At 36.8% G+C, this 15,898-nt stretch overlaps 1 protein-coding gene across 1 annotated transcript in view; it reads left to right on the top strand.

Annotated features, from left to right (window-relative positions):
• Window positions 1-15,898, top strand: part of STK3 (serine/threonine kinase 3) — a 307,261-nt gene that overhangs the window by 158,705 nt on the left and 132,658 nt on the right. Inside the window, exon 7 of the mRNA XM_068525949.1 lies at window positions 15,133-15,270. Within this exon, the coding sequence (XP_068382050.1) occupies window positions 15,133-15,270 (138 nt within the window). The remainder of the gene's footprint in view (window positions 1-15,132; window positions 15,271-15,898) is intronic.

Here is a 15,898-nt window from a genome sequence, read left to right as displayed (position 1 = left end):
TCTATACATCCTAGTCTTTGCCCTTTGGTGGTAAATTGTGACTTTTTTTTTGTTCTAGTCACGGTGGTTTTGAGGATGCCCTGTCATAGGTACTAGACCTGGGTGACTTGAGCCTTTGCCCAGAGCTCATTCTTTAGAAGGCTCCCACTGTGGCCCTACTCCGGCAATGCTGTATCCCTGTGCCAGAGTCTGTGTCTTCCCCTTCCTCGATCATGCTTTGGGTACCTAGGATTCCAGAATTCCCTGTCCAAGTGGTCCTGAGCCTGTGCAGGCATCTTCCCTTGGATTGTCCCCAGGAGGGCAGACTGCACCAGGCTAGAGGTGGACAAGAGACAGCTGTTACAGGGCTGGCATGTGGTGGTGGGGCCGTTGGAATGGAGCTAAGACGTGTGTACTGGGGCATTCTAGGAATCAGAAGTGGGAATAAAAGATAATCAAACTGTAGACTTTGGGTCTTTGTTTTCTTGCTTCAGGCCCCACAGATGCTAGCAGTGGCCCTAATATGATATAGCTGGATGCTATTGATTTCCTTTGCATTGATTTGAATTATTGTTTCATTTTGGCAAAATGTAACCAGGTATTACTGCTGTTCCGTAATAGTATTCTGATCTTTTAACAGTATTTCATATTCTTGTGAACTTCTTGTCCTAGAAGCTCTTTTACCTGGTAAGTGAAAGCTGCTGCTGATTAATTTATTTCCCTAATCTTATGGTCAAATTATAGGAAGTGACATTTCATGAATCTTTTGTTCAGGATTTTCTTTTTTTTTTTCCTTACCATTTTGTAATCATGCTGTTTGTTTCCGTATTGAAGCATTTTAGTACATTCTGCACTCATTCTGTTGAAATACATTATTTTGATCAAGTGTATGAAAAAAAACCTGGCCTCACACATATGTAGTTGGATAAGAGAGAGGAGCATTTTAACCATTTTTTTCTGAAAATTGTAGATATTCTTCTTTGATACTACACTAAAACTCAATAGTAGTTTCGTAAACATTGGTTTCAGTATTAGAATTGGAAACCATAGTCGTGAGTTTTCCTACTTTGTTACAGTAAAATCCATTGTTCTCTTTTGCACTTTGAATGGATCTTTTCGCATGTGTGATTGTGTAACATCATGTGTTAGTCATTTAGATAATATTAATTCACTGAGTAATGCAGAGCTTTCACGTTTTGACGTATTATACAATACCAGAAAATGACATTTGTCAGTATCACTACTGATCTCATCAGAACAGTTTTTAAGTATCGTAAGCTATTAAGTTGATGGTAAAAGAAGTTTTTGAAAATTTGAATTTTCACTTGGAAGCTTGAGTTTTATCATGGGTACCAGAAACTATCTGTATTTTCCTTGAAGTGATAGGCTCTCTTGGTTTATTTTTGAGAAAATGTCTGCCACATACCCAAATCTGAATTATCAGGGTTTATCTATCAGGTTTTTTTTTTTTTTTCAAATAAGAATGATGTTTCACACAAAAAAGTGGTTTAGCTTGCAACATAATCATACGTGTGCTTTTTCGTTGAGACAACCATTGCTTGTACTTTGGTAGCAGCATAAGTAGTATATGCATACTACTCATTTCAACACAAGAATACTGAAAAGATGTGTACTCAAATATTAAGATTTTTTTTTTAAATGAATGTTTTTTCTTTTTCATCAATGACATTCTTAAATAAAAGTGACTTTTTTTTTTTTTAAACTGTGAATGCATAGCAGTGAAGAGTACAGTGATTGCTAGCATAGTTTGGTTCCACTGTCTTGATTAGTGCTAGGATTCTAGCACTTTAAACCCATCTTTGCTTTTGCACCTTTAGTGCAAATGTCAATAGAAAAAGGAAAATAATGTCTTAGTATTTTTATGAAAATAAGTTTGACCTGATGTGCCCCGTGACTTCATGAAGGGGTCCATGAACCACATGTTGAGAACCACAACTGTGGAGAAAAACCATAGAGAAACATTATTCTTCACCTTTGCTTCAGAGGCACTTCTCCTATAAACCTATATCAATTTCACGATATTTTGCCATATTTGAATACCACCTATATTTTGGTATTCTGTTTTAACCCCAGCTGGGTGTAGTGCAATTCAGTTCTGGTGCTAACTACTTGGAGTCAGCATAGACCCCACAAGTTAAAGGGCACAGTTTCCAACACAACTGCTGATATTTCATATGCCAGCTGCACTTCAGGGGTCTCTAGGTCACCTGTACTTCTGACTAACTGGCTATAAACTTGTCAGTTTCTTTGACTTCCTCAGGTTTGATAACTTGCTAGAATGACTCACAGAACTCGGGAAAGAACTATACTTACGATTACAGTTTTATTACAAAGGATACAAATCAGGAGAAACAGCCCAATGAAGAGACTCATAGGGCAACGTTTGGGAGGGAACACAGAACTTCTGTGACTTCTCCTCATCAAATCAGGACATGTCAGTCTCCTGGCACATGAATGTGTTCAGCAACCAAGAGACTCATCGAGCCTCAGTGTCCACTGTTTTTATTGGGGTTTCATTAAGTAGGCCCAGTTGAATCATTAGCTGCATGTTTGAACTCATTCTTCAGGCTCCTCCCCAGAGGTCAAATAGCTGAGAGTCCTAACCCTTTAATCACACAGTTGATCTCTTTGGTGATCAGTGCCCATCTTGAAGCCATCTGGGGGCCCACCAGAGTCCCCTCATTAGTATAACAAAGATACTCCTGTCACTCAGGAAATTCCATGGGTTTTTGAAGATTTTTGCTAGGAATCCAGGACAAAGACCAGACAAATTCTTTATTTTACCACATGTAGTTTACTTAATTTTTTTACTTAAATTGACTTTAAATTTATTCACTTCTTTTTCTTAGCCCTATAGTAAGGAAAAAATAGCCTTGAAATCATAGGTTTTATGTGCAATTTATTTTTTTTCTAATATACATCAAAATAAATGTGTAACTGTGGACGTTGTTAATTGCCATCTTTTCTTTCTTAGGAATAGAACCTTCAGTTTTGGCTAAAAAAGTATTGTTATTCAGAGTAAAAACTACGTTTCTCATCATTCCTTTCATACATAAGTTCTGGATGTCAGATGTAAAGAAAAGTGTTGTGTTGGACTTTTAGGAAAGCTGGGTAAAGAGGGCTGACTGAGACTGTGCACTTCTGTTCCCCCAACTTCCTTCCTGCTGTCTGGAGTAAGCACGTGGTAGCTCATGTTTGAGCAGCCATCTTAGACTGTGAGGTAGCCTGGAAGGTAGAGGCAACATACTGATGGTGGTAGCACTACCACACTAGCATGTACTGCCTGACAACTTCTTCCTCTTTTTCCTCTTCCTCTTTTTCTCTCTCCTTATCCCTCCCTCCCTTCCTCCCCCTCCCCTTTCCTTCCCTTCTCCTGTCCCTTTCTCCTCTCCCCACTCCCAACTGCCTATCTATAGTAGTTTTCTTCTTCTCCTGTAACAGATTACCACAAACTTTGTGGCTTACACAACACAAGTCTATTATCTTATAGTTTTGTAGGTTAGAAGTGCAACACAGTTCTTACTGGGCCAAAACTGAAGTGTTGGCAGGGCTGTCCTTCTTTCTGGAGGCTCCTGAGGAGAATTTGTTTCCTTGCCCTTCCCAGTTTCTAAAGGCTGCTCACTTGTGGCCTTGACTTGTGGCCCCTTTCCTCACCTTCAGAGCAGCAGTGTTGCATCTCTCTGACCATTCTCCCGTAGTCACATCTCCCTCTGATTCTCTTCTTCTGCCTCCCTCTTACACTTTTAAGGACCTTCGTGATTACAGCGGGCCTACCCAGGTGATTCAAGATAATCTTCCTATCTCAAGAGCCTTAATTTAATCCTATCTACAAAGTTTTTTGCCAAGTCAGGTAGGCTATCCACAAGTTCCAGGGATTAGGATGTGGCCTGTGGATCTTTGGTGTGTGTGTGTTTGTGGGTGCTGTCATTGTACCTGCCATCTATCCAGCTATCCATCTTCCTCCTCCCTTTCTTCCTCTCTTTTCTGCCCAGCTATCTCTCATCTGTCTTGTCTGTCCGTCTGTCTGTATATCTTTTGTTTGAAGTGTTTGATACTTCATCCCTGAACATTTACTTGTGCATACATCCTCGAAGAGAAAGAACATACTCTTGCATAGCCACCGTACCACGATTACACCTAAGAAAATCAACAGTGATTTTCTAACGTAATCTACTATTTAGTTCATATTCACATTTCTTTGGTTGACACACATTGTATTTGGCCTCTTTTAATCTAGTTCAGGCACCGTACTCTCTGTCCCCCAACATGCACACACTTTTTTCCCCATGGCATTGAGTTTTTGAAAGGGTGGGGCAAGGATTTTTTGGCAGAATTTCCTGTAATCTGGATTTGCCTTCATATTTCCTCATTAGTGTCTTTTAGCTTTTTCCTCTGTTCCCTATCTTTCTTTCCTATAACCTGGAAATGAGATCTAGAGCAGGGCAATCCAGTAGAACTTGCTGCAATGATGGAAATTTTCTATATCTGCACTGTTCAATATGATAGCCACTAGTCACATGTAGCAATTTAAATTTAAATAAAATTCAAAATTCAGTTTCTTAGTTACACTAGCCACATTTCCAGTACAGGCATGCCTCAGAGATACATGGGTTTGGTTCCAGACCACCCCAGTAAAGCAAATATTGCAGTAAAGCGAGTCATATGAATTTCTTTGGTTTCCCAGTGCATATAAAAGTTATGTTTACACTATCCTGTAGTCTATTAAGTGTGCAATAGCATTATGTCTAAAAAAAAAAAATGTGCATACCTTAATTTAAAAATACTTCATTGCTAAAAAAAATGTTAATTTTCGTCTGAACCTTCAGCAAGTCAAGTCACAGTAATAACATCAAAGATCATTGGTCAGAGAGCACCATAACAAATATAATAATAATATAATGAAAAAGTTGGAAATATTGCGAGAATTACCAAACTATGACACTGAGACATGAAGTGAGCAAATGCTGTTGGAAAAATGGTGCCGACAGACTTGCTTGATGCAGGGTCGCCACAGACCTTCAATTTGTAAAACACGCAATATCTGCATAGTGCAGTAAGGCAAAGCACACAAAAAAAGGTATGCCTGTACTCAATAGATTAGATTCAGGTTATATGTTTTGGGGAAGGATTTCATGGGTAGTGGTGTGTATTTCATATTGTGTCACGTCAGAAATCACGTACTGTCAGTTTGTCTCTTGGTAAAGTTTGATCACTTAGTTAAGGTGATAATGAGCAGATCTCGCTATTGTAAAGGCACATCTTCTCCTTTGTAATTATTAAGTGGTCTGTGGGGGTAGTGCTTTTGTATCTTACAAGCAAGGTTACTCCAGTAACTTTTCGCTGGCAGTAGTATCCTCTGGTGATCCTTGCCTGAATTGATCATTACAGTACATTGAGGGTGACAGATGTTGATCTTCTAAGTAATTCAATCATTGTGTATTTACTAGTTGGTATTTTCCTATAAAGAATAGCTTTTCTAAAACTCTCTCCCTTTAAAAAATATCACTACAGACTGATTTTCATCTTATTCAGTATGTTATAATCAATTATAGCCATTATTATTACTTTTTTTTTTTTTTTTTTTTATAACTGTGTTGGATCTTCGTTTCTGTGCGAGGGCTCTCTCTAGTTGCGGCAAGTGGGGGCCACTCTTCATCGCGGTGCGCGGGCCTCTCACTGTCGCGGCCTCTCCCATTGTGGAGCACAGGCTCCAGACGCGCAGGCTCAGCAATTGTGGCTCACGGGCCTAGTCGCTCCGCGGCATGTGGGATCTTCCCAGACCAGGGCTTGAACCCGTGTCCCCTGCATTGGCAGGCAGACTCTCAACCACTGCGCCACCAAGGAAGCCCTATTATTACTATTTTGATGCTCAGTTATTCTGTTTGGCTAGTCCTGTGCCTTTTGACATGATTTCATAAATCTTTGAGTGCTTCCTTACTAAAGTAAGGCCCAACGAGGTACCCCAGGCTCACCTTGTAATTTCCTTGTTCCAGCCCTGAAATAAATTGTTTCTTCAAGGAGCACTGGTTTCTTTCAGTGGGAGTGGCAGTTTAGAAACTAAAATTTGGGTGCCAGGTATGCTCATTGCTACAGATGTCCTCTTTCTTTAGATGTATCTGGTCCTTCCCATTTCTTAGCCTTTTAGTCCCCTCGTGGTGGGAGTTGATTGCTTCTCACTGATTTCTCAGATCTTTTGAGTTAGTTATGACTCATCCATTTACTTTTCTGTTTCCAGAATTTTATTGCTGTCCCATATTTGCTATTGTCCTTCTCTCTATGGAGTTTAAGCCTTTTTAAAAAATTCCTGCTGTCCTTCACTAGGATTTTTGGAATGGTGTTAAGGTAAGTCAGTGAGTTCAAGTCACCGTATTTAACTGCAATTTTTATATCAACACTCTTAGTATAGATTTAGATTTTACTCTGCAGAAGTAACTAGGCCTAATGCTGTTGGGAATACAAAACGTGATAGATAGACACTGTTTAGGTTTTAAAGTATTGATAGTTTCCATGTTATCCGGAGCATTTAGAATGAGTTTGTAACTAACGGGAGTCCACGTTAAAATGTGGAAGGTGCTGAAGCTGAGGTATGTGGTATGATAACACTTTGCCTTATATTTTATGTTCTAGCACAGTGGTTCTCAGTGTTGGCTGCACATTAGAATTACTTGGGAGACAAAAAATACTGTGCCTGGTTCTCACCTCAGATCAGATTAAATCAGAATCTATTATGAGTGAAGCTGAGTTCTACAGGTTTTGAACTTCTTTTGATAGACTTGATTAGTTTAAGTGTTTTTTTGTTTTTGTTTTTTTTCTTTAAGGGCCAATAAGATGCTTCAGGCTCATCTTGTAATTTTCCTGCCCCACACCTGGAACAAGTCAGTTTCTGTCATAGACACCATGGTATTTCAGACCTCACACCTTAGAACATGCAGTTCTCTTTTCTGTGCCTCATTAACTCATTCATTCTTTAGGACTCAGCATCTCATTTTTCTTTAAACATCAATTTGAGCTAAGTCATTTTATAATGCCCATTGTTCACATCTATTTAAGCACTTACACTATTTTATTGCCATGATCTGGTATGCATTTTCCTACCCCATTAGATTCTAAGCTTCTTGAATAAATTCTAATATTGTAGGTTTGGGTATATTTTATGTGCTTAAAAAAGTTAATTGAGCTGATCGCACACAGGAATTCCAATTTGGGAGATCTGAGAGAGAGTGGAATTATAAAGTTCCTTAAGTTTCGGCCCCTGTTCACTTTTGATTTCTTCTATAGCCATGTTTTATGGATATTTTTGAATTATACTAAAGGAATATTATATTTCAACCTTGAAAGACAATTAAGATTGAACTGAAAGCAGTCAAAGATATTGGAATTTAAACTGTGCTTCTGTGAGAGGTGGTTGTAGAGGCAGACTGAAATAGGTGATAACTTAAGCAGTGGTTTTAAATGAAGCCTTTGTTAAGTTATAAATATAATATTTAAAAGTTGAATATATAGTGACCTTTATAATAAAACATTTTAAAGGAATCTTACGCAGTCTTGTAGACAGTGAATTGATATTTTGAATTTTCGAGATTCTGTACCATCTTTCAATGTTTATTGCTGCGTACTTGTCATTTTTATGTGAAGGCAATCATTATGTACTGTTGTTTCATTTTCTTATTTTGACTTTTCTTTTTTTAATTGTGAATATCTTTCCATTTTATTTTTTTTTCTTTTCCATTATGGTGTATTACAGGATAGTGAATATAGTTCCCTATGCTATATAGTAGGACCTTGTTTATAAATCCCATATATACTAGTTTGCATCTGCTAATCCCAAACTCCCAGTCCATCCCTCCCTCACCCCCCATCCCCCTTGGCAACCACAAGTCTATTCTCTATGTCTGTGAGTCTGTTTGTGTTTTGTGGATAAGTTCTTTTCTGTCATATTTTAGATTCCACATGTAAGTGATATCATACGGTATTTGTCTTTCTCTTTCTGACTTGACTTAGTATGATAATCTCTAGGTCCATCCATTTTGCTGCAAATGGCATTATTTCATTTTTTTATGGCTGAGTAGTATTCCATATTGTGTATGTGTGTATATGTATATGTGTGTGTGTGTGTGTGTGTGTGTGTGTGTGTGTGTGTATATATCACGTCGTCTTTATCCATTTATCTGTCAGTGGATGTTTAGGTTGCGTCCATATCCTGGCTATTGTAAATTCACTTTTCTTTTAATAGTACATTTCTTTGTGGTTTTGTAATTTAGGCATTTTCCATTTTAATGGCAATATGTTACCCCATTTTGTTGATATATAGTAATTTACTTAGCCATTTCTTAATTGTTTGGTATTTTTTATTTGCATCTTACCACAATTACAGAAAGTGACCTATAATCGTTTTTATACAAATAGCTTTGCATTTTCTTTTCTGGAGACTGAATATGTGTTACAGAGCCTTTACCTTATAATAGAATTATCTGTGGCAGAAATTTAATAGAAACATGGAGATAGTGTGAAGTAGGTAAGGAGCCAGATAGATCTGATTTCTAGTTTTGACAGCTACTTTACCAGCTGTGTGATCTTGAATAAACTAGTTAAGTGACCCTCAGTGGTAGAATTGGATTAATAAAGCTAACATTATTGTACATTTATAATGTGGCAGGTGCTATTCTAAGTATTTTACATGTATTAACCCATTTAAACTTCAGGTCAGCTCTGTAAGGTAGCTCTTATTGTTCTATTATTATTATTCCCATTTTTAAAATGTGGAATCAGGCTTAGAGAAGTAAAAGAGGTCAGATGGCTACTTATAACAGTGGTGTTATGGTAACCAAGTGCCATCTAGAGCTGGCTCAGACCTCTAGAGTTGGTTCTCTTATTCACCCTGGACTGCCAGGGCACCAGCTACATCCCTTCCCTTAATTTGAGTCCTAGGCAGGCAAATTGGCCTTTATGGGCCAGATTAATGATTACTGAAATTCCTACAACTGGAGCTGGAGTGAATTGTGAGGTCATGCTGGCGATACTTTAACCCTGGGCTTACTGTAGAAACTGCACCCTAAGAGCAAGGGTCACTCTAGATTTTCATGTTCTCTTCAAACCTCTGTCTATTTAAAGTTGCTTTTAAGGGAGTGGTGATAAAAACTTAGATTTGTATTTTTATATTAACATCTAGTAGGCCTTTTTTATCCTTCACTGTCCTCTGCCACCTCCATCTTCTTTTTAACCAACAATTGAATACTTGTCTAGCTAGGATTTAACTCCTAGATTGCTAGGCAGTTAGAGTGCCAGAGTCTTTTAGACCCAAAAAGGAATCTGAAAAATATCTAGTTCAGCCACCTCACTTATATGAAAAAACTGAGGCCACACAGTCAGAGGGTGATTTAGAACTCAAGCCTATGTTTCTGACCTAAGTCCAGCGTAGGGTTCATTCCATTGTACTGTTTACTACCTTATTTGTAATAGTCTTTTAAAAATATTATTACTATGTATCCTTTTTAGGAATGATATACTTTGACTTAGTAGCTTGCTACGTCTGTATTATGTTCACTGTCAGGAAACAGCTATATTTGTTTTTAGTTCTTTGTAGTTTTTTAAAGTGCTTTCTCATCCTTTATCTCATTTGTTTGTTATGAAGATAACCTTTTGCTCATGTACCTGAGGTTCTTGAATAGTGGCACAGGTTCCTTTGTTACTCTAGCATGTCCATTGCTTCTGTACATTCACAAATCCAGCTACCTTCAGATATATGTGTTGACTCACTCTATTGAGATTATAAAGTTCAGGCTTTGTCACTTCTCAGCTCCAGCTCTTTTCATATCTTCTGGGTGCTCCTGGAGTCTAAGGCATGAAATTTCAGGAATGATGATAATTCGTTATTTTGAGGGGCTCATATTTCTTGGCTTCTTAAGACTGCTTGTGATCAGGGAAGCTCTTTTTAAAACTTAATCAGAGGTTCAATATATAGTTAAGCAACCGGTTGTGTAGAAACAAACACAAAGATAATCATATCATTTATTGTACTAACATTCTTCAATCAAAACGGTGTTAGAGATAAGATAAATTTTATGGCTGTAATGTGTGTCCATGCGATTTGGTTGGTGTCAAGGAAGGGCGTGAATTGTTAGTATAAGGCTAGACACCGAATGCCAAAACTTTCTACAGCAGGGGCCTATTACCTAGTCAACTCATACAAAACCTGGAGATTCTCAAGAGGATCCTCTCTGATTCATGATTAGGTTAAATTAATTGAACAAAGTAAAGTCTGTGAGAAAAATCTGTCAGTTTGTTACTGATTATCTAACCTAAAAAAAAAAAAAAGGAAATAAAAGCTATAGTGGTTTTCCTGGAGACTTTTTAGAGTCTCTATATTTTGGTAGACTGTATATTAAGACTTATTTGTTTGAACTGTATGCAGTTCAGTATTTGTTTGGGAATAGAATGTGAACATTTTAGGATCGCTTTATGATAGTACTGGGTAAATAAGCATTAGAGTTAAGCTTTTTATCCTTGGGTTTCTAATAGCTACTGCTAAGGTGAGCCTTATATGTTAAGATTATCCGAAGATAAGACTGCAAGTCATTGGCTCAAAGTTCAAAGGAGAGCATTAGCTTCAAGGACATAAACCACTGAGTTGTTATCCATCAATTTGTAACAGAAGTGCAGATGAACAACATTTACCTAGACAATCTCGTATCATTTACCTGCAGTTTGAGGTCAGTCTGTATAGAGGCTTATGTAGGTGCTTTGAACTATTTTGCAGAGATGAGAGTTCAAATTTATTTTTATTCTTTAATTTGAGGCAGCAGGTGTTTTTGTGTGCCTTTTGCCACAGCTGATATTAACCCCATTTTGCCCATCCTTAAAGCCGGATTATGTTCTGTTTCAACTATGGAGCTGAGATTAATTAGGTTATTTACAGAAGAATTTTATTTTCTAGCACTCCATATTTTGCTGTTTGTTTCGTACGTGTTAATCCCCCTTGCCTCCCCCACCCCTCCAGTTTGACTGTGAGCTCTGTGGGCCCAAGATATGTGTCTTATTTTAGAATCTGTAACACAAAGTTATATGTAATGGGGACCATCAGCTAAAGCAGATAATTGAGCCAGGCTAGATGGGGCCCATGTAGAAGGGAGAGCATACATCAATAGGCCTCTGCTCATCAGCTGGATTCCAGCAGATTTTTACCTTGTGGGACTGTGAGATAGATGTTGCCTGAACAAAAGGTATCCACTGATGCTGTCTAGCTTGTGGCCTATCAGTTTGCTATTTCTTTAATAGAACCTAGGAACACACAGAAAATACTTGGTACATACTTGTATTTTGGTAGATGCTTATTGTGTCATAAAACTGGCTACGCTGCTTTTGAAGGACTATCTTAGGTGTCATACGTGTACTATGATGTAAGATGTATAAGAATGTTCTATTAAAGGATTTTCTCTTTTTCAAAGAAGATGAGTACACTAATAAAGAGATTAACTCTTACCCTAGCATCAACAGATTTGGATATTGAATATTCATTGCTTTGTCCACAGAAGATCCTTTGGCTCACTTTCCAAGTTAGAAACCAGTGATAACACATTGTAGTAAACTGCTGCATATTCTGAGGGCTCTCAAAAGAATGATATAGTAAACTGTTAGAATACCTGAATGTTGTGCAATTAATGTGTCTATTTTTTATTTCTTGAATTCCGGAGTAATCTTTTGTTTTTCCTTTACTCTAGCCCCCCAAACAATGTTGTTAGGATGTACTCTTGGTTCTTCTTTTGTAGTGTCTCATACCTTATTTCTTCTATTTCATTCCTATAGATACCATCCTAGTTTAAACTTTTTATTACTCATCCTGGGACATGTACACTAGCCCCTAAGTGCCTTTTCTATTCCATATTTAGAGTATCTCCAGGTTTGTTTGTTTGTTTTTTGTTAATCCTTTTCTTAGGTCATAAACAAACTCTGATTAAAGGCAAAAACATAAGACACACACATGCACACACACACACACACACACACACACCAGAAAAAAAGACTTCTTTCAGTTGTGCACTTGCTTGCTGACCAAACTCCATATCCTTCATTCCCCCTTCTAATCTGATCATTTCTTAGTCCCTTATAAGATAATCAGCTTGTTCTCTGCTCCTCCCAATAGCTTTATTTCACTCTCTCGCTTTTCCTCATGCTATTTCTTTTAAGGGGAATGACCTCTCTCCTTAATGCCTTATATCATTTCTTTTATTATTGTACTATTCTTTAAATCTTTTACTGTTCTTTCATTACCAGACTAGGTTAGAAGTTTCTAAAGGGTAGTGACTGTATTTCCTGCTGCATCTTTGAACTCCATATAATGTCTAATACCATGCTTTGTGTGTAGCAGGCATTCAACTAATATCCCTGAACTTGATTAGTGCTTTATATTTTCCCTCCTTCATTTTTTTTTATTGTGGTAAAATATACAAAACATAAAATTAACCCTTTTAACCATTTTTTAGGTATACAGTTCCGTAAAATCAAGTACATTCTCGTTGCCGTACAACCATCACCAACCATCCCTCTCCAGAGCCTTTTCATCTTCCCCAGCTGAAATTCTGTGCCCGTTAAATGCTAACTCCCCACTTCCCCCTTTCTCACAATCCCTGGCAACCACCATTCTACTCTCTGTCTCTATGAACTTGACTACTCTAGGAACCTCACTATAAGAAGAATCATGCAATATTTGTCCTAGTGCAACTGGCTTATTTCAGTCAGCATGAAGTCTTCAAGTTTATGCTATAGCATGTGTCAAAATTTTCTTCCTTTTTAAGGTTTAATAATATTCCATTGTATGTGTAAATACAATATAAACACCACATTTTGTTCAGCCCTTCCATCTGTCGTGGGTTGCCTCTTTACTCTGTTGATAGTATCCTTTGATGCCTGAAAGTGTTAAATTTTGATGAAGCCCAATTTATTTTTTCTTTTGTTGCCTTGATTTTTGGTGTCATATCCAAGAAATCATTACCATATTTAGTGTCATGAAGCTTTCCCCCTATGTTTTCTTCTAAGGGTTTTATAGTTTTAGCTCTTACTGTTAGGTTGTTGATTTCAGTGAATTTTTGTATATGGTGTAAGTAAGAGTCCAAATTCATTTTTATTGTATGTGAATAATATATCTAGTCTTCCCAGCACCATATGTTGAAAAGACTATATTTTCTCCACTGAACAGTCTTTCCCTCATTCGTATTTCATTGAATGAGCTTCAACTTTAGTGTCACTGCTGTGACTATAATAAGTTTCAGGATCTTTCCTGTCACTGTCTTGTCTTAAAGGCTTAAAACTTGCTTATGCTTTCTTCACTTGGAAGTAAAAGAGGAGGACCGGGGAAGATGTATACATTGAAAACAGAACCATCATCTATCATCTCTCTGTCCTCTAATTAACTGCTTGTTTAGATAGAGTAACCCTCTTTGCTCTGTACCTCACCTTCTTGAAACATAGTAGAAACATTAGAATACTATGCTAGTCTGAAATTTTGTTTTTAAGTCACTTAACCTTTCTGGACTTTTGATTCCTTTTCTGTTGAATGAGAAGATTGAGCTAAATGATCTCTCATGTGTCTTTTGCTATAAAAATTCTGTGATATTTGTGAATGGCTTTTGAACAGTTAGTAAAAATTCAATGGAGGGTAGAACAGTTTTATTATACCGAAGGAATACATTAAACTTGGTATCCCCAAGAATATATTATCTTTATTACTTTGTCTACAGTTTTGGTATTTTCTCCATATACGAACAGAGGTTTTAAATATAGCTATGATGAGTTTCTTTCAATGGTAAAACACTTAGTTTCTAAGTATTTCTGTGGTTTGTAGTACTGCCGTCTTTATTTTCTTTATGCATTAAGGAGAAGGGACATAAGTTCAGGTACATGAAATTTGCATGAAGAAAGAGGACCAGCAACCAGGTGAAAAACTGAACTAGAACAGAGACAGACACCTCTCTTCTGGAAAGTCAGAGAATACTGAAGTCTAGAAAGGGGTTTTTTTGGATGCTTCACCCCTGAATACATCTTTGAGAGGCCCATGTCTGTATACTGCGTATGCATATATTAATTGATTGCCAAAAAGCCATTTTTTCCTCATGTCACCTGTAGTGTTGATTGTGTAATTAAACTTACCTGTTAAACTACAGTTAGTTATAATATGATTGGGTTCATTTTACTTTGTAAAATTTTTGTCATTGCTGTGTTTGTCTCTTGTCTTTTTTATAGCATGTGGAAATGAAAATGATGATAGCTAATATTTGTTGAGTGCATGATACATTTGTTTTAACTTTATTTTTGTTTTCATATCTTTTCAAAGAAAATGATATTTTAGTGATGGTATTTTATCAGGAACTATTCTAGAGCCCAGGAGAGAAGTTAATTCATTACATACAATGATTTCCTAACAACATTAGGGATTAATTCTCTCGGTCAAAAAAAGGTGACTGGGTAGCTATGAAGACAAGATGACACGGAAACTTTGTAAAGTTTTTGAATTTTGAACTCTCTGAACGTATTATCATTAGTACTAAGTTATTAATACCAAATTAAATCATTCGTGTTAAAGTGATATATTACCTTTAAAACTTTTCATTTGGAATCCTGACTCATATATTTAGAAAGAGAAATAAAAGTCTTGCCTCTGTCAAGTATTATTTCAAATCACAGCAGTAATTATATTTATACTTAAGTATTCTGGATTGCAGAAGCAAACTAGACTGCTGCTAGGCATTCTGAACAGCAGTACTAAAAACCTGAAATGGGAAGCAAATCTGGCATGCAATAGCAAAATTGGGGGATATATCTGTTTAACCAGAGAATGTCCTTAGTTTGGTAAAAGGGTTAGAAATGCCGTCTACTTTGTTGGAGACTGATTAAAAATGATAAAATAAAGAATGATGTGCTCAGTGAGCTACAACTCAAATAGAGGAAATTTAATGGGAAGTGATTACATTAGTAGCAGATGGGCTTGCTTCCTGAATTGCAATTTTACTGGAAATCCTAGACCAGCTTAAATTTGTTTTTCACATTTAGAGTCTGATAAAAAGATAGATAAAGAGATTTGTTTATTTGGTGTGTTATTGTGATTCTTACCGTGTCTTTTGGATACTTCATTTTTACCAGGCTATTTTTATGATTCCCACAAACCCACCACCAACATTCAGGAAGCCAGAACTTTGGTCTGATGATTTCACCGATTTTGTTAAGAAGTGCCTAGTGAAGAATCCTGAGCAGAGAGCTACTGCAACACAACTTTTACAGGTCAGTGCTTATGTCTCTAAGGGGAGGATATTTTCTTTATACCTTTTAGCTTTCTGACATTGACCAGAATTGAGTTTCATTAACTCATTTATTTATTTATTTTTTCATTAACTGATTTATAAAGATGAAAACCTCCCAAGAAATATGGACTGATTTAGAGACAGACCTACAGACACACACCCCATTCTTCTCCTGTATGTTCTTTTTCTCTCATTTTTTTCTTTTGTTTTCCAAGTTCAATCTTCTCTCCGCCCCCCTTTTTAATTTTTGTTGTCAATTCTTTCCTCCTAAAGTTGTGTTAAAACTAAACTTCCATAGGGTTCTCATTTCAGGTATGAGTTCTCGTCTCCATTATTACTGTTTCTCATTTTCTTATGTTTTTCTTCCTGATGTATTATTCCTTGACCCAGCATTTCTTCTTTGACTTTTTGCTCTATAAGGTACATAAATGCAAGATTCCTGAACGCCTTGTGAAGATCACATGTTATAAATACTGGTTACAAGATGACTTAAATGAAGAGTTTCAGTGTCCCTGTACAACTTGACTTTGTATCCAGAGTGTCAGGAGGTTTTTTTTTTTTTAAATCTGCTTTGACATTAAATGCAAATAGAAATAATTTAATACTTT

This window comes from Eschrichtius robustus, chromosome 17, assembly GCF_028021215.1.
Source record: "Eschrichtius robustus isolate mEscRob2 chromosome 17, mEscRob2.pri, whole genome shotgun sequence".
NCBI classification, from domain to species: domain Eukaryota; kingdom Metazoa; phylum Chordata; class Mammalia; order Artiodactyla; family Eschrichtiidae; genus Eschrichtius; species Eschrichtius robustus.
This window is presented reverse-complemented; position numbering and strand designations above follow the sequence as displayed.